Source organism: Mauremys mutica, chromosome 1, assembly GCF_020497125.1.
Source record: "Mauremys mutica isolate MM-2020 ecotype Southern chromosome 1, ASM2049712v1, whole genome shotgun sequence".
NCBI lineage: Eukaryota > Metazoa > Chordata > Testudines > Geoemydidae > Mauremys > Mauremys mutica.
The window spans coordinates 66,643,788-66,666,489 of NC_059072.1; the positions used below are offsets into that span (position 1 = coordinate 66,643,788).

At 41.5% G+C, this 22,702-nt stretch overlaps 1 protein-coding gene across 5 annotated transcripts in view; it reads left to right on the top strand.

Annotated features, from left to right (window-relative positions):
- The window catches only part of LOC123345002 (RAB3A interacting protein), a 50,196-nt gene that overhangs the window by 5,924 nt on the left and 21,570 nt on the right, over window positions 1-22,702 (top strand). For 3 of the 5 annotated variants that reach the window (XM_044981507.1, XM_044981515.1, XR_006572691.1), the window contains exons 2-6: window positions 6,000-6,137; window positions 10,386-10,661; window positions 10,891-11,152; window positions 18,191-18,286; window positions 22,462-22,539. In XM_044981507.1, the coding sequence (XP_044837442.1) occupies window positions 6,000-6,137; window positions 10,386-10,661; window positions 10,891-11,152; window positions 18,191-18,286; window positions 22,462-22,539 (850 nt within the window). The other 2 variants (XM_044981542.1, XM_044981526.1) reach the window with 2 other exon arrangements.

Sequence of the window (22,702 nt, forward strand, 5' to 3'; positions counted from 1 at the left end):
GCAGAACTTGTGGATGAGGAAAGCCATATTCATGGGACTGTGTGATGAGCTCACCCCAGCCATGGAGTGCAAGAACCTGAGAATGAGAGCTGCCCTGTCCTTGGAGAAGCGAGTGGTGATTGCAGTGTGGAACCTGGCTACTCCAGACTGCTACCAATTGATTGGTAACCAGTTTGGAGTGGGAAAGTCGACCATTGGACTCATATTGATGGAAGTGTGCAGGGCCATTAATTGCATCCTGCTCCAAAAGACCATGACTCTGGGCAACGTGCGTGAGATTGTGGATGGCTTTGCACAAATGGGCTTTCCTAACTGTGGAGGGCAAGAGATGGCACGCATATTGCAATTCTGGCACCAGACCACCTAGCCACCGAGTACATTAATCGGAAGGGGTATTTCTCTATGGTTCTCCAGGTGCCTGTGGATTTGCGTTTCATGGACTTTAACACAGGCTGGTACGGAAAGGTGCATGACGCGCTCATCTTTCGGAACACTGGCCTGTTCAGGAAGCTGCAAGCAGAGACTTTCTTCCCGGACAAGAAGATCACCATAGAAGAAGTAGAAATGCCCATTTTGATCCTGGGAGACCCTGCCTACTCCTTAGTGTTGTGGCTTATGAAGCCATACATGGGGCACCTTGACAGCAGTTCAAGGAGCGGTTCAACAACAGGATGAGCAAGTACAGAATGACTGAGTGTGCGTTTGGCTGTTTAAAGGTCTACTGGCGCTGCCTATAGGGGAGACTGGACCTGGCTAATGACAATATTACTATGCTTATAGCCGTGTGCTGTACACTCCATAATATTTGTGAAGGGAAGGGTGAAAGCTTCACTCAGGGCTGGACCGCTGAGGCTCAGCACCTGGAAGTTGAATTTGAACAGCCAGAGATGGGGCTATTAGAGGGGTGCAGCGCAGGGCCATAAGGATCAGGGATTCCTTGAGGCAGCAATTTGAAGCTGAAATCAACTAATATTTGTTGCTATGCTTGGAAATGCAGTGCTTGTAATGCTAGGAGGTGATTGTGATTCGTGAAGACGATGCACTATGAAGGTTTAAGAAAATTCTGTTGCTTTGCAGGGCTCTGTTTGCCTTCAGTTAATGGAATAAAGATTGTTTTGGTTTGAAAGCAATTATTTTATTAAAAAACAACAACCTGAGGAGAGAGACAAATACAAAAACACATCAGCATTGTGGGTGATGAGGGAAGGGAGGGTCCCAGGATGGTTAAAGATTTGCGTCTGTTCAAGTATCATATGCAACCTTGCCCTTTAGAGTTCAGTGCAGCGGGTACTGTACTTTAGCAGGGCTAAACTGCAGAGGGATGGGTGTTGAGTGCAGTGGGTACTGGGAGTTCGCAGGGCTGGTCTGTGATGGGGCAGGAGTGGAATGCAGCGGGTACAGACAAGCCAGGAGGTTTATAAGAGTGTGTTGGCAGTGTCTGGGAGTGCATGGGAAAGAGTTTTGCAACAGCGTTTGTAAGGGAGGGCGGGCGCGAAGCTGCTCGGGTTGTAGTGCTAGTATTGCGTGGCACGTGTGCGCTTGGCGCCCCATAACTTTTAAGAGCTGCTCCATGGCTTCATTCTGGCGCATTGCATTCTCCTTTTGGTCCCTCTTCTCACTGTCCCACCATTCCTTCAATTCTTGTTTTTCGACCGTGGAGTGCATCATGACATCACAGAGAAAGTCCTCTTTAGTGCTTCGTGGCCGCTTTCTAATTCTGCGCAGCCATTCATCTGGCAATAACAAAGAGAGAGGCTGGGCTCCCAAGGTCATACCTGTGAAGCCAAAATGCAACATTTTACAGAAGCAGTATTGTTTGCAACACACAGACCACTGATTTAGTGTTTTAAGACACAGCCCCTATTCACATACCTGTCACTAACTGGCTGACCCCAGGCAAGTACACATGAGCCACAAGACCCCCAAAATGGGAGTAACTGCAGGGGCTGGGGAAAGCAGTGTTCCAGGACCATACTGTACACTGGGCACGTGGCTCTTGGGGAGAGTCAGCACTGTAGGGGGCGGCCTTATAATCATTACGGTCCCCACATTTTCCATAGGCTGTGTTCATTATGGAAGATACTCGCTGCTGAGGGTGAGCAGGGAATCAAGGGAGGGTCTTGTCCAAGATTGTGGCTTCCGCCCTGGCCCTTATGTGGCTCGCCTGTGTGCAGCAATGGTCTCTTCCCCCCCACCCTCATGTGACAGCAGAGTGGCGCGGGGAAGTTACTCTTAATGGGACAATAATAAAGCAGCTGTGGCAAAGACCTTGCAGCAGTGGATTGCCTCGTATCTCCATGAGAGTTTTGTGGAGATCTGAGGCAGATTCCCATGAAGTGAGGGAGTCAATCAGCACCCTTTTCTGCTGCTCAGACTAGGCATGTGGTGGTACATGCATCATACAGACACAAGCCTGCTTTCTGCAACCCTCCTGCCCCCAACAGTTCGCTTCAGCAGTTCCAAAAATCAAAGCCACTTACCAGAGGCCTTCTCTCCTGTTTGCGCTTTGCCAAGCTCTGACAGCTGTGACTGGCTAGCTTCCTTCGGGATAGAGAAGAGCTCCTGACTGCATGCATCTCTGACCTCCGAGTTGTCCTCTGCCTCTGGATCCCCCTCCACATCCTCGTCCAAGATTTCCTCTTCCTGGCTCGGTCCACTTTCCACTGGCACGTGAGCCACCAAAGTGTCCAGGATGTTCTTTGCAGTAGAGGTGGGGTCACCACTGAGTATCGCGTCCAGCTCTTTGTAGAACCAGCAGCTTGTGGGTGCAGCACCGGAGTGGTGGTTTGCCTCCCGTGCCTGGTGGTAGGCATTCCGCAGCTTCTTCATTTTGACCATTCACTGCAATGTGTCCTGGTCATGGCCCCTTTCTGTTTTGCATTGTGAAATATGTCCGTAGGTATCATAATTCCTACAGCTAGAGCGCAGCTGGGACTGGACAGCCTCCTCTCTCCAAATGCAGATGAGGTCCAACAGCTCGGCATTGCTCCAAGCGGGGGATCGCCTGGTGTGTGGAGCAGCCATGGTCACCTGGAAAGATGCACTGAGACCACTGCACGTGGCGCTGAGCGAACAGGAAGGTGACTTCCAAAATTCCCAAGGAATTTAAGGAGTGAGGCTCATGGTTGGTCACCTGAGGGCAGGGCAGTAGAGTTCAAACTGATGACTAGAGTGGCGAGAACAGACATTGTGGGACACCTCTTGGAGGCTAATTGCAGCACTATAATCGGCCAGGGTGTCTACACTGGCTCTGTAGCCCCAGTGCAGAAAGCTGTATGCCTCTCATCGGAGTGTTGTTTTACAGCACTGCAACTGCGCAGTTTCTGCACACTAAGTGGCTTGGCAATGTGTACACCTCAGGAGTTACACTGCAGAAACGGCAGAGAGTCCTGTGGCACCTTATAGACTAACAGACGTATTGGAGCATGAGCTTTCGTGGGTGAATACCCACTTCGTCGGATGCAAAAAGCTGCTTTACTGTGCAGAAGCTTGCCAGTGTAGACAAGGCTTTAATTAAACAGTTGCAAATCCCTATGTGGACACTATTACTTCAATTAAACTAAAAAAGAGAATGCTTGGTTTAAACTGAAATGAGAATGTCCACATGGGGGTTTGTACTAGTTTAACTAAAACCTATATAAGTTTTAAACTAATTAAAAAAACTATATAAATTAAATTTACGCAACTTTCCTGTGTAGATAAGGTCTGAGACATTATATTAACCTATGTGTTCTGGACAATTAACCAGTGATCACAAAATCTTGAAGACCTTAATTGTACAGTATGTGCACTTAATTAGGCCACCTTCATGACCATTCACAGTCCTCAGAAAAAGACAAATTCTTGATTAGCCCATTAGAATACTGAAGACAGTCATTCCCCCTTCAATTCTTTGTGATAGAGCATAAAACACATATTAATATTACTAATTATGCTAAATAGTGTTTGAAACCTTACTTGTTTAGCTTACCGAAAAGAGCATGCCTGTCTCATATAGGGCTATTTTCAGGCATATTGAAAACTAGTTTTAGTGCAGAATAAAAAACCCTCTGGCAGAAACAAGTTCTAACAAATTATCTCTCCAAGACATTATTACTTATGCAAAAGAAGAACCGTGTGGCGATAATTGTGCAGTGCTTTTAAACATACACACCTGTTTGTTTTTGAAAATGCTAATTAGAGTTGACTTTCCCTCACCAAAAGCATATTGAAGTGGTATTTTTTCTTCTTTCCTATATTTCTTTCAGTTAAATAGGTGGTAACACAGTGTATGGTTTTTGCTGTTCTGTAGGTGCTCCTGAGTGTTGCAGCTGGAATTTTTTAAATACATGGAATGAAGAGTGAGAGTTGTGGCTGTAGGGCTTCCTCCAGTGTAAAGAGACACGTCTGAGGTCACTCTGGCTGGTACAGAAGCAGGTTGCTGTAATTGTCTGGAAGCTGGCAGCCCCAGACTGCTACAGGTCCATTGCCAACCAGTATGGGATTGGAAAGTTGACTGTGGGTAAAGTGGTGGCAGAGGTAACTGAGGCCATCAGGCATGTGGTTTACCCCAAGGTGGCTGACACAACATAATCAGGAAGTAATTGCTGGCTTTGAGAGAATGTGGCTTCCTAACTGTGCTGGGGCTATTGATGGGACTCATGTGCCCATAGTTTGCCCTCCTCAAGGAGCATGTAAGCCTCAAAGGATACTGCTCCATTGTTACCCAGGCACTAGTGGACCACAGATGCAGATTTATGAATGTCAATTGGGGTTTTACTGGAAAAGTTTACGATGCCAGAGTTCTTCACCACTTGGGAATCTACATTCATGGACAGGCTGGGATGGTATTCACACTAAATTACATTGACATAAACAATGTTGCTGTCCCCAATGTTGTTCTGTATTCTGGGGGACCCATTGTACCCTCATTTGCCTTGGCTTATGAAACCATACCCTGATTTCAGAGGCCTTGGCCCCCCCCAAAAAAAGGTTTAATTACACTCTCAGCAGGTGTAGAATGGTTGTTGAATGTGCTTTCAGCAGATTGACATCACATTGAACGTGTTTACAAACCCATTTGGATGCCAGTGTCATCAATGCTGTCCGCATTACTATGGCTTGCTGTGCTCTTCACAACCTTTGTCAAGTGTCAAGAGAGCCATTTCCCCCTGAATGGATATATTGCAGTGAGGGGATGCTGGATCAGTACCCTCAGCCAGAAAGTGCAGCCACCACTGTGGGAGCTGGTTGTATCTGGGCAGCAGAAGTGGGGAATGCTTTGCATTCTCACAGTGTGGACTTGCATGGCCCAATGGAAGAGGGGGAATAGTACCTGTATGAATGTGTTAGTAGGGGAAAACTGGCTCATTTATTTTGGAGGGGTGGTATTTGGAAGGGAGGGTTGGGCTTGATTGCTATGCAGTGTAAGTCTAAATGACATGATGAACAATGAATTTGGTTGGAGGGGGCACAATGGCTGTACAGGTGGAATTTATTGAAATGTGAATTGCAGTAAACCCTAAATAGAGGAATACCATTTGCTTACTAATGCTTAATTGCTCCTGAACATGTTTTTGGTTTTATCATCACAACCCCCTCCCCCCCCCCACCCCACATGCTCACGCACACACACACACACTAAAGGGCAGGAAATAGTGAATACCAGACACAGTCCCCTTATTGCTACATGTCCCCATGCCCCACATTCTCCTTTCCCTTCTTTACATGTTTTCCCCTCACTTGGTGGTTGGGGAGAGAGGTGGAGGTTTTCATCAGACTGAGGTGGAAGAAGGAAGACTGCATGGTGTTTAGTTGCCCTGCCCCAGCTGCTCATGAGTCCTGGATGCATGGGCTGCCCTGACATGGAGTTGTCCAAGCTACTGCTGGAGTGAGGGTATGTTGCAGGGTGATCATGCTGAGGTATGTGGGAAGTAGCAGGAGCTAGTGCTCTTGCAGCCATTATTGACAGGAGTTGGCGAAGCAGTTCTCTGTGTTGAACTCTTATCTTCCTCCCTTAGCCATTGTTCCTGTTCCAGAAACTGCTTTGCAAGTGCCAGCTCCATTGCTGAAACACTGTCCTCCACCTGGGTGACAACCCTGAGCCTCTCCATCTGCCTGTCAGCATGCCATTGTTCTTGTCTCTTCGTCTTCTTCAGGTACTGGACCTGCTGGTCTGCCCTCTCAAGAACATTGACCATAACTTCATCACGGAAATGCTTTCTCTTGGAACAGTCCGTGAAGGTATATGAGGCAAGATTTTGAGTTCCTGAAGAACAGCAGGCAGTATAGATTGAAGGTCCTGAAACAGGACAAGAAACAGAGGGTCATTGTCTAAAGTAGCTCAATGGAGCAGGACAGAATTATTGTGAAATTTCCAGGACATAAAATGTAACAGTTCTAAAGTGAACCAACACATATTGTGAAGGGGATGCTTCAGTCCTCACACTGTCTCTGCACACAGCCTTGTTAATTGCAGTTATAGAAGGGCAGAGACAATGATAATTTTAGAATTATAACCTTTATTCTGTTTCATAAATATTTCATAACTAATTACCATTTGGAGTGGGTGTGCGTGTGTATAGCACCCTTGCTGCCAAAGGCTTTTCCTCTCTTTTCAGGCTTTTCATATTTTGGAAGACATAACTATTCTTGTGGTGCCCTATTGGCAGTGGGAGATGTTATTCCAAGCTGCTGGAGGGGAACTTGCAGTGTGTGCAGCTGAAGTATTCAAATGAATAGTAACTGAACAGCACATTTGAGTGGAGTGGGCTAGTCAGCTATATGGGGGGCCTGAAAAATACACCCGTCCCTGCAATGTGACTAACTATCTGGAGTTCCTGCTTCAAGAAAAGTTTGCAGCTATCAGCAGCCAGGATTGGGTCCGAATCCATGAGGGAATTAACATGAATTATCCTGTTATTGCTGCATAAAAACGCACTGAAATCTGCAACTTTACTACATCCCACACTGAGCACAGTTCTGGGAAAAAACTGCCACCACACCTGTACTTTGGAGAAATGATTTTGTGACCTGCAGAAATTGCATGGATCACCTCTAACTGAAATGGACTAGGTTTGGAAATAGAATACTGTTTCCCAAACACACACATGCAGTTTACTAATTACTGGTGGCTGCATAGACCCTGGAGACATGATTGCAGAGTGGCAAATTTCTAAATAATGAAAGGAAAACAAGAATGACCCTAGCAAACCTTGGTTACTTAACAGTTAAAATAACCTTTACAGCTGTTTATGAATGTTTGAAATTCCAAGTCACTATTTTAAACTCCACATGGTGGGAGGAAAGAGAAGAGGGAGAGGGAATGCCTTGGCATTGTGATACAATGTGCCACTAGTGGCCAAATGTTGGTAGCCAGGGCTTACCATTTTTGCTTCCCTCCCATTACTGTAATAATAAACTTTTGAGTCATACGCTTACCAAGCTCTGGAGTGGCTTCTGTTTCCATCGGATTCTCTGCAGGCTCGGCAGCCGGTTGTTCCTCATGGGGTGGGGTGGGGCGGGGCAGTGTCAAACAGCTCTTTTGAGTAGGGACCGAGAATTTGTTGTTGGTCCTGATCCACTGTCTGCTCTGGGACTGGTTTCATTAAAAGAGTCACTTCATGCTCCTGACTGGGAGCCTGCTGCTGGCTCCCTTCAGTCCCCAGGCTGGATTTAAGGGCCAACGGGGCACCATCCCGGCTGACCAGGTCGTCATGAAGCATGGTTGGCTCCCTGCTGGGTGCAGTGCCCAGGATCTGGTCAAAGTCGTCATAAAATGGGCACCTTGGCGAGTTGCCTGAGGTGCAGTTCTTGTCCCTGGTCTTCCGGCACTTGCTCTTCAGCCTCTTAATATGCTCCCTGCACTGATCATCTGTCCAGAAAATCTTGGAGAGCTGGCAGTTTTTAGCTATCTGCTGGTTTGTGTGATAGTAGTTCCTTCACATTAAAGTTTTTCATACTTGATGAAATGGGAGTCACGGGGCAAGGGGATTGACATACAGAGGAACTGGCAGGATTGTTGCTCCCATTTTGCTTCCTAGGCCATATTCTCCACTTGTCTGCCAGTTGGGCATGTCATTCAGGCAATCATTCTCCCTTTCAGTCATGCAGAGGACTTGCCTCCCTCCTTTTTCTGCTTATTTAAATAATTGGGATGCAAAGGAGAAGTGGGGAGGCAGAGTGTGCAAATGTGATCGTGGAAAGTTTAGATTGGCTTATTGAGGAAAGGGGGAACTGAACTGTGAAGTGGTGGGTAGGAGAAATTGAATTGACTTATCAGGGTGGGAGGCAGTGGCTTTGGGTATGTCGTGGACATTTTTCAACTGGTCTAAGTTCCTTTGTATAGGTGTAGGGGCAGTTTTTTAGTCCCTATGTTTGAGCTTTTAAAACGTTATCAAAAATCCACTTTCACTCTAATGATTTCAATAGCGGGAAGCTGAAAACATATTGTTGAAGTTTAACCTTGAAGAAAATGGTCTGTACTTTTGTCAGCTTGCTCCTGCCCATCTTTTCATTCATTAATCAAACAGGCTTTATCCTCAAAGTACATTATTGGAATATTTTATGATAGTTCAGCACAGGTGTAGAAAAAAGATGATTTTTTTTTTTTGCCAAAGAAATTGCTTACATGGGAACTTAAAAATAAGCTGCTCATGTTTCTGGTACAGTAGAGAAGTTGTAGATTTATCGTTTACTCTGCTTACAAAAGGAACGCTGTGCAAGTGGAGGGGATACTACTATTGTAGGTAGTTCTAAATAACACATTTCTGCAGAAAACAGGAATACAAAGAGGTCCCATTTAAGCCATACATGGTCCTTAGTGTGCATTGTGTCTGGGATTTCCTGCAAGACCTTTCTGTGAAGTAGCGAGGGCATACTTAACACAGAAACAGCACAGTGAAGCCACTGTGTTCAGGTGCAGGAACGTTTTAGGGTTGGTTTTTTTTGAAAACTTACCTGGCAATGTATTTAAATAGCTAGTCACATTAGGAAATAATTATTGATGTACAGGTATCCAGCACAAATACAATACTGGAGGTAGAAAACAGTTTGTTTTGAATGAAGTTTTAAGTTTTTCTGTAGCATGTGAAGTTCCCTCCCTTTTAACTCTATTTTTATTAAATGGATCAAAAACTGATGCAGTAACTAAATTACTGCAAATGCAAATTGCTGATCTCCACCCTGGACACTGTCCTCACATTATAAGTATTTTAAAAAATTCACAAACTGGCTGCAAATGTAATAGTAAATATATCACATGATCTTTGACTGTTATAAACCTCATCTCTGCATACCTCCTCTCTTACACCATCCTTTATCATCATTTGTGGTGCTGTCTTTTTAAATTGTAAGATTTAAACAGGGCAGATTTTTGTCTATAAAATGCCATACATGTCTGTTGTTTAAATGCTATAATTCTTTCCCATAGTACTATGCAGCTACATGAAGAGATGTACTTTATATTGCATTTATTTATGCTGATAAACCATAGAAAAATCTGTTTGCATTTTCACCACTTTCAGAGGTGGTCATGTAAGTACTTGGTACTTAGTTTTCCCCTCACGTTTCCAAATTGAACCCTGAAATGTAGGACCCTGACTTTTTTACAAAGGGTTTGGATGCCCTGTGAAATTTCTGTAAAATTGGAGTTACCTGGTTGTAAAGGGCACATAGTCTCCCTGATTTTATGCTGAAAACAAATTGTGTTTAGAACCTTTTCAATTCAAAATAGTGAATTTTCACCTTATGATGAATGTGGGGAAAATGCAGAGATTTGTGCATGGCAGTTTTATTAGTATTTTGCTACTTCATAGTATTACTATTTTGTTTATCTTTGGGTTGATATAATATGCTAAAGATATAAATTTAAAGGTTCATTTGGCTGAGTAGTCCCATTGGCTGTTTTTGCCACTTGAGTGAGCTATTTCAGGAACAGGCCTGTAGTTTAACAAACCATGGAACTCTGGGAGACTTATTTAACGATACACTGATTGGAAATACTTTGGACACTGGGATATGAGCTTTCTTATGTTCCTTTCTATTTTATTGTGATCAGAAATAGAGTACTGATCTAGGATAGAAAAGAGAGGTTTTACCTAAAGCTTCCATTTTTCTCCTGTAACTTCTGTTCCCTACTCCACTACACACAACCCATGTGTTCAGCACATTTGTGTAGCTTTACAAGACACTTGCAATCTAGTGCAAGCTGACTTCATTGTATAAAACAGAACACACATTCAAGTTCCCATCACTCTGGTAAGCAGGCACCTAAAGCTTGCTTCTAAGCCACTTGCTTTTTCAGACATTCTGTCCAGTGTTTGAGTAAGAATGGGTTGCTTGCATTTGAAGTTAATAATGTAATATATAAACTTATTCTTTACTAATCAATTGCTTATTTAATTCAGGGTTTCATATGATGAGGCTTTTATTATGGCCAGTGACCCATTGGAAGGCTTTCATGAAGTGAACCTAGCTTCTCCCACTACACCGGATCTTCTTGGAGTGTATGAGCCAGGGTCTCAGGAACCAACTACCTCACCCAGCGTAATCTACCGCCCACATCCTTCTGCTGTGTGCTCTACACCTATCCAGCCCAATGCATTAAATGTTTCTGACCTTCCCACACAACCTGTTTATTCATCTCCAAGGCACCTAAATTGTGGGGAAACATCAGGCATCAAGTAGGTTATTGATGATGACTAACATCTGATTTATTTAAATGCAAATAATGTTAATTTATTTAAATGGTTTACATAGCATGTCTTCAGTAAAAATATTATGAATATCTTTAATATTTATGTTAAATTATGCTTATAGTGGCACATTTAACAGCAAAACTGACATTTCTAAAAGACTTATTCCTCTTAATGTGTGTTCTTATTTAAAGAAAGAAATGTCATTTCTTTCCAGCATCAATGTTACAGACACGGTTCCTTGTTCTACCTCTGGACCCCAGAGTGGGTCATCCAAACACAGTAATTCCAGAAAGGAGAGCAATAATGCAGAGAGAGAGTTTTTGCAGGGTGCTACACTAACGGATGTTTCCGAAGGGAATGAAGATATTTTTGGGCTGAGTACAGACAGTCTATCTCACTTACGGAGCCCATCTGTACTGGAAGTAAGAGAGAAAGGCTATGAGAGATTGAAAGAAGAACTTGCAAAAGCTCAGAGGGTAAGATTTGTTTTATTGTATTCTCTAATGATTTCTGCATGCAGAATAGAGAGAGATTTGTACTGTCATGAACTTATGGGTCAGAAGTCAAACAGTCTGGGTCCCCCATGTTTTGCAGGATTATCACTACATTATTTTATGTAATCAGATCCTGAATATCTGCAGTGATAATGACTCAAACCTCCTCTGGTAGAGTGCTCCAGTATTGATTCTTCTTCTTCTTATGAAAATCTTTTTCTGTAATGTCTAAATTAAAACATTTTCTTTCCTTAAACTTAGGCCATTCCTCCCTTCTGAGAATAAGAATAATTCCCTTCTGTTCTAGTGTTACCTTGTAGATATTTATAGACACTGATAATGTACCTCTTGAGGCTTCTCTCTCCCATAAATGTAGTGTGGGAGAGAGAAGTGGGTATTCACCCACGAAAGCTCATGCTCCAATATGTCTGTTAGCCTATAAGGTGCCACAGGACTCTTTGCTGCTTTTACAGATCCAGTCTAACACGGCTGCCCCTCTGATACATAAATGTAGTAGATGCCGTAGAAAATAGAAATATTTTAGAATACAGGTTTTCAGATACTACGATGATGTATCATAGGAATGCATGTATATGAAAGAAGAAATAAGAACATCAGTGGCACTCTTCACAGTACCATTATGCCATACTTTGAATGGAATGCTGTCTTCTGTCAGGTAGAATAGCCTTGTTGTTAGTGTGTGTAACTGGGAACCAGAACATCTGGTTTCATTTTCTTGTTCTTGCTGCACACTGACATGTAACCCAGAGCAAGTCCTTTAAACTCTGCTTCTGTTCCTTATCTATAAAATGGAAGTAATACTTTTTTACCATGCAATGTACAGAGATGTAATTCATTAGTATTTGTAAAGCACTTTGCCTTCCTTGGATGGACGGTGTGCTATATAAATGCAAAGCATTATTATTTATTGTATTAACACCACTTTGTCTTTCTTAGCATTGCTAGTTTCCTGGTGGATGTTACCCAGTTTGTAGATGTGCTGTCTTTTCCCTCTCCACATTTATTTGTATTTAACCCCATCTTGCCACATGTTTGGATCAGTCTTCCTGAATCCTTTTCCCCCCTCAATGTTGGATGTTGTCATTAATTCTGTCATGGCTGAATTTACCCCTTCATTATGATTGTTAATATAAATTTTAAATATGGGTTCTCATATTGTTCCTGATATTGATATTTTTCCACTAAATAATCACTCTTAGCCAACTTTCCATTCTTTGCTATGGTGTTTTATTTTGTTGGAATTTGGCAAACAAAACCAAACCAAAAAACAACTGTGGTTAAGTTTTTGGGGAAAGTCAATCACTGTCACCAACCAGTTCTCAATTCATTGTAGTTTTCTAAGTTTAAAGTTCCACTTTACAGAAACACCTCAAACACTTGAAAGTACACAGATGCATAGCTAGGGTTACCTAAACAACTTCAACAGAGCCCTGGTCACCATGCTCACCGTGAGAACAACCAGAAAATCTGAGATAGCCTTATCTGGGAAGCTTTGAAATTGGGGAAACTAACATCAACCTAACTACCTAATGGGGATTCATGTATGTATTTGAATATGCCTTCTCTCTCATCTTTTTGAGACACTACTGGGTGAAGTTATCACAGGGAACAGGGCATGTACAACACTGATAGTGTTTCTGGACATAGAAAATCTGTTATGCTAATGATTTGGATGGTGGTGGAAAACCCATTTCTTCCCTCATAGAGGCCAGACATGAGTCACTTCTCAAGATGCCTGGCACCATCAGCAAGGTTGCAAAAAGGAAATATCCTAGAATTTCTGGGGGTCTCAGTGACAGTTATGCTTACTCTGCTTCCGTCTAGATGAGCCACCACATCCAAAGCTGCTTATAAGATGGGGGGGAAGTTTGGGTCTGACATAAGAGCCAGGGTTGCATTCAACTTTATTCTAGGTATTTCTTGAATTCAGATATCCTAAAGCATTCTCCTGTCCACAGATTTTTCCTCTTGCAAACTTAATTTTGTCTGAACTCTTTGTGAACCTCCTTTTGAACTTATTCCTGCTGTTTCCACTTTCTCTTTCTAATCCTTAATTTTATTCCTAGTGGCTGTCTCCTGATAAGACTGGTGGAGTTGGTAGGAAGGTTAATTAAAGCTCTCTAGTTATTTATTGGAACTAGACTGTATCTTTCTTTAGATTTAAATGTCTCTGGCACCAATTTAGTGCTGCGAGTGTGCATTCCATAAATAAAAAAATACATATAACATAGCAATATAAAGGACTGCCCATCCCTCCATGACAGATAAACAGTCACCAGCAAGTATAATTAGAACTATATAAAACACAAACCCTCAAACCCACCGTTTCCCAAAAGCCTTCTTAAAATAAAATAACCATTTTGCAGCATATTCAGAAGGTCAGCAAAGACAGGCTCAAGTGAACCAATGCAAAAAAGCAATCTTGTATTGAGAACTTGAGTTGACTCAGTCTCATCAACTTCATACTGAAGATAACAGGGACATGGGGTCAGTCAGTTCAAGTATGCTTTCACTTCAACCCACAATGGGGTCGTTTGTGTGGGCTGTCCAAGTTTGCAACTCATCAGCTGTATTCCTTCATTAAAGCAAATATCAAGAACCTCAGATGATGGTTAGCCGAGCATGGTCATTTCAAGACTCACTGACTCAGTAAACTTGTACCTAAGACCTTTTCCAGTCATGTCTTTATACACGTATATTATTATATCTGCCAACCTCAGATAGAGGTGTTTGTCAAAAGTGGTTAAGAAAAATAAGCCAACCACATTTAGATGTCATCCAGATGAATAGTGACCATGTCTTGATGTACAGCATTCCACAACCTGTTGGAGAGCGCCAGAGAATGGCTTCAAGGGAGTTCCTTTTGTTTGTTCACCATCTTAAGTGATTCACATCTCAGAATTGTCTTTTGTTGGGAGCTTATCTAGAATATCTGATTATGCTGTGGCATTTCAAGGAAAACCAGACTTCCCATAAACAAATGAGTGCTGAGAGCAGCCTCTTGGTCCTTAAGCAATTAAAGGTGAAGTGCAGATCCTGGCGGACTGTGCTGACATACTTTATCAGTAGTATATCTGTGCTACTATATTAACACTTTGTTCATGAGGATCTAGTCAGGTAATAAAAACACTACCGTTGCTATCTATCTGCATAGGGAGACTATTCTTGACTTTTGTTTTTGCATGCAGGTTAAAAGTTTGGGTGAAATAATTCCATAGTAATGTTGTGAGTTTTCAGTTTTAAAATTAGTTGATTTTCTCTGAGTAGCTTAACTTTTTTTTTTTTAAGTAGCCAGGTAGGGACTGCCACTAAACCAGCTGTCTCAGCTTGTGCTTTTTATTTCTCATTACTCATTGCTGAGTATAGCTAAGTCTTCAGTAACAGCTTCAGACATAAGAGAGAGCCTTTAGCATCTGTCTCGATATCTTTGCTTTTAAACCACATAATGCAAAATATTTAGCTTGTTTGACAATGTAATATATAGTGTATTATGTTCCTCCTAAATAACAGCCTGGAAACTTGCCCAACAGGATTTAAGATTTGACATGTCTAGCCAAACTTCTAAGAGCAATAGGCTATGTATGGTGTCCTCTGCTTTTTTGTTATGTTTCAGTAACGTAGCCAAAACTGAACTCATGCTTGGACAATTTTATTGTTTAAATAAGTTTACACCACTAGTCTTATTACTTTGACAGCCTACACTGAATCTTAAAAAGGCAGTCTTTCCAATCACCACAAGCTGAACAGTTTAAAAAAAAATCCATGTACCTAAACCACAATATTTTATGTTAATTCTGTCACTTTAAAGGTTTAAAAGTGGGCAAAACTAGTTTTACCTTTCAATGTAACTTTAAGATAATGCTTGACCTAATGTTATTTTAACTTCCTTTTGAGGCTTACTGATGCATGTAATGTTTCCTTTACAAACAGTGAAGTTGAAAACTAAGTGCTGGTATGTTCCCTCTCCATTGTAGAAACATACGAGGCCTGAATATTCACCACTCCTGGATCAAAACCTGCCTTTTCCCTTCTTCAACTCCCCTACTTTTTCCTCGAGAAATACAGTTAAACAAAAAGGAACATGAGTAAATATAAACTTGCTGACCTTGAGTGTTGTCTTCCCTGGGGTTTATTTTTCTGTTTAATTCCTTTATTGTACTTTGTTTCTCTCCTTTTATTTCCATAGTCTTCCTCTTCTTTTTCCTCTTTCTTTCTGTTCTCCCACCACAAGCTACGCATCCGTCTCCCTCCCTAGCCTCTTTCATTTTTCTACAGCAGTCTCTTTGGGAAAGCTAGCTTCTTGTGTGTGGAACAATAGATATTAAGTTGGGAGATACACCTTAATTGCTGTGCCTTTGCATGCATAGTACCTCTCGAAATACAGTCTTTCAAAAAAGTTAAAAGGCTGCGGATCGGAAAAGCAAAAAATGAAACTTTCATACAAACAAACCCAAAATAAACACAACTCCCAAATAAAATTAAAAAATCTACAAATTCCAAACTAGGTGGGCCTATAAGTGTGCCCTGAGTTTGTCGAACTTTAGTTGTCCAAAAGCAGGATATTAGATAATTTTGCTGCCACTGTTCCCCTAGGAATTGAGACCAAGAGCTCAATTTGATGCTACAAAATGAGATGTGGTTTCTCATGACTTCGTTCTAGGGTGTTTAAGCTTTTGAAGACAATTGGGAACACTTTCAGTTGCTTCCAGAACTGTATAGGAAGCCAATGCAGAGATTTGGGCATTGGTTCTATGTCGTCTTAGTGATTTTCTCCCCCAAGGGCGTGCGAGGGTGGGCAGCTGAATATTCTGGGTGATTTTCAAGGGAAGTCTTAAGTAGAGTATATTAGAGTATTCTATTGTGGCAGACACAAAATTGTGAAGGGCTGAGTTCTACATCATAGTGGAGTGGCTGTAGCCTCATGCCCCACTGTGCGGAATGTAGGGTGCTAAGACCCAAAGCTGTAACCTGAGAATTCAGAAACAGTGATGTCTTCAAGAATACCCCCATTTTTAAATATCTAAAAAACCCACGTTACCGTGTATTCAGTGGTGCTATTTTATTGCTTTCATTGAGTGTCATGAGTAGGGTAAGCTGCTGATTTGAGCCTATTGAGTATAAGCCCCACCAAAAATATCACACGTATATAAAGAGATGTACTGTGGAGTGCAGTGTCACATGCTCTCATTTGGAGACTTAGTGGGACACCTGGAGGCTTCAGTAATAGTGGCTGCCAATGAGGTAGTCTACCTCTATGTAACATGGACTGAGGGCAGCAGAGGGAGGCGGTATTACATAGGGAATACAGGTATCAGTGGAGCTGTTTCAGATTACATGCACACCCTCCTTGCTACCTCTTCTGCTTTTCCAGACCCATCAACAAGTGGGGTGGAAGGATTTTTGAGCCTTGTGTTGGTGTTGGATGTCAAGTAGAAAGGAAAAGCATTTTGAACCTGGGGTCTTGGATAGGAGAGAGCTTAGAGCTGAGGTGGGGGGTAGTTCTGAGCGATTGCAGGTTAAGTAGGAAGATGAGGGCTTCTTGACTACGGAGATAAATTGTTTTGTCGGGGTGTATGTGGAGGTGCTTCTGAGTTGGTGAGAGTTGGTTTGGAGTGAGCTGATGTAGTCTGGCAGGCTGAGCTGCAAGGGGGATGGGTTTGGTTGGCACAAATGAGTGCAAGGGGAATTGAGAGTCAATTGGTTAATGAGTTGGTATACCTGGGGAATGGTAGATTGAAAGAGGAGAGATTGTGATAAAGACAACACCAAAGGCATTAAAGTGACATATATACTGTTTTCTCCCACCCTGCCCTTTCTTGTAAAAGGTCCCAGGTTTTCATTTTGAAAGGGCCAAGCAGTGGGGGAAGGACGAGAGTGCCCCCCCCCTTTTTTTCTTCCCACTTCCTCACCAACCTCCCTTATACCTATCAAAATACTCCAAACCCCAGTGTTTCACTTTGAAAACATGATCAACCTGGGCACTGTGGGAGGTTGCCACCTGCAGCACTACCACTTGTTTTGGGCTCCAGCTGCCGCTGTTCCTAACTGTATGCAGTATTCTAATGTCAGGAAGGACTGGCAATAGGAAGACTCTTCTGAGCTTTTCCTTCCATTTATAAAAGTATATTCAAGAAATTTTGGACCATATTATCATTTCCACTAAGACTTCTTTACACTGCTTGGCTCAGTGTTAAGATCTTAAAGTGGGAGTAAATGTAATTTATGCCCACTTTACAATGTTCTGGCAGTGTAAAGGGGCCTATAGGGGTCTTAGTGTAAATAAGATTAAGCCTTCCACTTGCCAAGTTTTAATGATATAGTAGACAGTTATAAGTAGCATTAAACTGATTTGATTTGACTGCATATTGCTGCCTTTACAAGGAGCAGGGATATAACTAGAGTGTTGTTTTGGAGTTAGCTAGAGCTGTACTGTAAGGCAGCTCCCTGGAGACAAAACTTTATATTAAAAATATATTTAAAAGATTCTGTGAGAACTGGGACTCTTCTTCAGACAAATTTTTTCTTTAAAGGTAAAGAAAATAAAACATTTCTTTAAATTAAAATTTTGAAAGGTGTATATTGGCTATATGGCTATATCAAGCACTAGTGAAAGCAGTACTCCTATTGTCACAATACAAAAGTTATGAAATTACCAGACCTTATAGAATTCTTTTATATATTCTCCTTTTGGTTTCTATATTCTGTTTCAGTGAACGTAGTCTTATTTCAGGAAAGAAGCTTTTTGTACTTCGAAGAATTTTGGAAACGCATATTTAGCTTAGTTGTATTTTTAGATCAGCCTGACAGGTTGCCATATAGAAGGAAGTACTAGGTATACATATACAGCATGAATGTTATTGCCTCTAGTGTTAAGTTCAATGTTTTGAAAGGTTTTATTTAGCAAAGGTTATCTGTTCCACTGATTTACTTGTGGCAGAGCTTTAAAAGCCCACAAACTACTACATTAAGTTAGAATAAATAATTTTCAATTTTCCATAGGAGCTGAAATTAAAAGATGAAGAATGTGAAAGACTTTCTAAAGTGCGAGATCAACTTGGACAGGAATTGGAAGAACTTACAGCTAGTCTGTTTGAGGTTTGTTTGAGTCTTTGCTGTGATATAATTAAAGGAGACTGGGCAAGGTGTGTTATGTAGCATCAGTACATTGTACTGTGATACAGAAAAATCAAGCTTGCAAAAGAATTTGTGGTCTCAAGGCTTGGGCCTGTTGAAGTGGAGACTTGAGAGCAAGAAATCATATAGCTTTACATGTATATGAGAGAGACCTCATTAGCCTTGTTAGTCTGCCTACTGCACCCAAAATGAGGGATGTAAGAAAAAATAGACCAGAAAGCTTAAAATGTGTCATTCTTCTCTTTTGTATAACCATTTTCTGTCAAAGCCAGATTATCTGTGTAGAAGATTGCATAAAAAAGAAGTAAATTTGGGACCACAATGGGGGGACAGAAAAATGAATGTTCCTGGTGGAAGTGCAGTATAACTCTTCATGCTTCCAGCTTTTAGATTTGTGGCCAGGTGCATTTCTCCCCAAAACTTTGAAATAAACCTATTAAATATACACAGTTTTTGTTTATGTGCATTTGTATAGCCAGTCAATATAGAATCTGGTTGCACAATCAGAAGCATAGATATCCAAGGGGATCGATCTCTAAAGTTAAGATAAGAACAGTGGTGTCATCATAAAGAGAATGCATTTGTGCTGTCTCAGGAAACCATTCTAAAGATATATTTATACTTAAGGCAGCATCCAGAGGACTAGTATCATTTTTAAAAAATTGAGTTCAGAGGCATATAATTGCAAAAGAATGAATAGAAGACTAGAAAGAGTAAGGTAGAAGTGTGTGTGATGGTAAACGAGAAAGGAGAGGGGAAAAAGATAAATTGGGTAAGTATTTCACATAAAAATAAATATACCTCTGAAGCATTAAATTGATGCCATGTCACAGCATCATGAAAAAGTATATTAATCTGTATTTGTGCAAAACATGAAAGGTAGGGCATTTAGTAACTATTCTGTAACGTGTTTAAGCTTTCAACACTCCCAGATGTTAACATACCACTGAAGTTTTACTTCTGTGATTACTTCACTAGGGCCCTGGGCCCTAATCCTGCATTGGGATCCACAAGCCTGGACCTTTGTGTCTATGTAGAATCTCATTGGCTTCCTTGGGTCATTGAATGGGCACAGGGGCTTGTACTAGTGTAACCTATGTAGAGGAGAGGTAAGTCAATCTACTTGCCAATTCTGTGCTAAGGCGTTCCTTTCTCTGACTTAAAGTATTTATACAGACCATGAATTCCTATCACTGCAAGAGACTATAGCTGGATTTTCTATAGGAACCATCTAAATACTAAAAGCGGAAATTATAAGAAGATTCACTTTTCTCATCTTGGGAATCCAATACCAGTCTTTACCATCAGCCAGTTATGTGCACGCACACAATTCATATTTTTAAATTCCTTTTTATGAATAACACTCCAAAGATAAACGGTTACAGCACAGTGTTGAAATGCATCCTAGCTAGATGAATATCACTAACTAGAGATTTTGTTGTTTTCCTTGAAATGAAGAATATAACACAGGACCTAAACCTGAAGCTACATACATATATTAATTCATACAAAATAAATTGGGATTCTGGCAATCGGAGATCTTCTGCCTTCAGATAGACTCACCCTGAGTATTATATTGACAAGTAGGTAAAATTAACCAAGTAGGTAAAAAGTTTAGTTATCCTATATAACCAACTATTTCAGCATCCACGCTATTGCGCACATAAACTTCAAATAAGAAAGAAAAGAAAACTTGATAATTACTGCAGCTGTTAGGCTCACACACTGTCTTTGGTTCAATGATTTCCTGAAGACATTTGGCCTCCAGTCTACAATTCCTTCTTAATGGTGTTTCCCAGTCTAAATCTTATTGACTTCTGTAAAATTACAGGAAATGGCACTGAGATTCAACCCAGAGATTCAGTCTGGGTTACCCCGACAGCTCTATCTTCTCCCTGCAGGGCTGGGGGTGGTATCTGACTGATGCTCCAAATGGCTGCCAGTTTTGTAACCCTGACAGAACTCACTATTGATTGGCTTGCCACCTTGTCTGGAAATGTTTCCATATCAACTCAGAGCGAGTAGAAACAGCAGCTGTAATTACAGCAATGAGTATGTTTGGCTGAACACCATGATGTAAGAAAAATAAATGGGGGTTACCTTAGCGTATCCCAGTGCAGGATCCAGGATTTATTTTGTATAGTTGGGTGTGTGTTTTACATCCCAAATACTTAAATTGTAATAATATGACAAAATTTGGTTTGTGAGATGCATCCTTGCTTGGAAACAGCATGGTCAATGTTAAACGTACCTGTACAGATTGTATAAATGTGTGTGTTCTTATTCCTGCATGTATCTGTTGTGATTTAAGGTAATTATATAAACTCATAATCTGGAGCTCTCTTGTAAGCCAAGGGGAGCTAAGTCATTCTTGCTTTAATGATGTATTATTTTTTTCTTTTATTTATATAGCATCCAAAAATGTGCTAGGCGCTCTACAGATATAAGCTAGGTCCATGTCCCAAATAATTTATAGTCTACCGTATTTTCCGGCGAATAAGGCGACTGGGCGTATAAGACGACCCCCTAATTTTCCAGTTAAAACATAGGTTTTGGCCTATACTCGCCATATAAGACTACCCTCCCCTTCCGAGGCAACACCATTTAATAACATCAGATTTGATTTAAATAATTTTAATTAAAATGGTTTTGACTTACCGGTACTTACCGGGAGTCAGAGGGCTCTGGGCTGCCCGCTGCGGCGGGGAGCCCAGAGCCTTTTAAATCCCAGCCGTGGCGGGGAGTCAGAGGGCTCTGGGCTGCCCGCTGCGGGCAGCTCAGAGCCCTCTGATTCCCGGCCACGGCTGGGATTTAAAGGGCTCAGGGCTCCCCGCGGCTGCCAGCAGCCCAGAGCCCTTTGAATCCCACTCCCTCCCCATACCTAGGGATGCAGGGCCAGCTCCACCGAACTGCAAAATCAAAACAGAACGTCCCTGTGCTGATACTGTATGTACCGCGCTGAGCCAATCCCGGCAAGCAGTGTCATCTATTAATGCATACAAAGCCTGCTCGGATTGGCTGAGTCAGAGAGGCGGGCTATTACAACCTTTGCCAGTCCGAGCAGGCTTTGTATGCATTAATAGAATACACCGCTTGCCGGGATTGGCTCAGCGCAGTACATACAGTATCAGCACAGGGACGTTCTGTATGTAGCCGAAGCTACAGTATGTTTATACCCGGCGTATAAGACGACCCCCGATTTTTGGGGGTTGTTTTTTAGTATAAAAAGTCGTCTTATACGCCGGAAAATACGGTAAATCCTTTGTGTTGATTTTCCTTGGCACCAGCCAGTCACAGCAGTTTACCCATGTGCAATAAATTGCTGAATCAAGGCTTAAATAGAGGTGTCATACAGACAAAACGATGGAAGGAACAGAGGAGAAGGATGTGGGTTTTTTTTTTGTAAATCTTAAACCCTTAGCTCTCTTCTATTTCCCTTTTATTAGCAGAATCTTGCTTCCTTATCTGGATTGTTTTTAACATGTTTGTATTTAAATTTTTAAAATGTAATTTATTAATCGCTAGCCTAATATACTTTTGTTTGGTTTTTGCATTCCCTATTTTCCTGTTTGTTTTATTTTTACTGTTAAGTATTAGACTTCATATATTCATTCAATGAGCCTTCTTCATGTGCAAATTAAGATTATTGAGGTTGGTTCTGCTGGCAACAGGAGAGCAGAAGCAGGCTCCTTTGAGTATGAAAGTGTGCCTGTTTTGCTTCTCTTGTTGCTGGTTGTCTCCTTCTCAAGAGAGGAGGGGGTCTTCAGTTGGCAGCCACCAGAGCTTGATTGGAGTTTGGAGGTCCTGCCAGGTATAGTGCTTAGGGGTTGTCTGCTAGGGATTTCAGTTGCCCAGTGTCTGTGATCAGGTGTCAATAATATAGGGGCCAGCTGATCCCCTTTGTTTTGCCATTACAGAAGTAATAGGTTTGTAGATATTTTGAGTTAATAACTATTTCAATTCCATGAGACATCACAAATCTTACCCCATTTCTTCATGAAGATTACATATAAAAAGAGTATTATGTCATTTATTTTTAAATGACATAATACCCCATTTATTATGTCTTTTCCTGGATTTTGTGGGGTGGCTATTTTATGTGAAACATGTACACTACAAAAACATTTGTTTTATAGGAAGCACACAAAATGGTGAGAGAAGCTAATGTCAAACAAGCTGCTGCAGAAAAACAATTAAAAGAAGCACAGGGAAAGGTGAGTTTGAAAAAACTTATTTTCTGTGCATTTTATAGTGTTTAAATCCAGAATTGTTCGGTGGGTGAAAAATGTAAAGAGGATCCTCACTTGTGTAAACCTATGCTAATAATAATTACTGAATTGCTCTGTGCCATCTACATATACTATCTATAAATGCTGT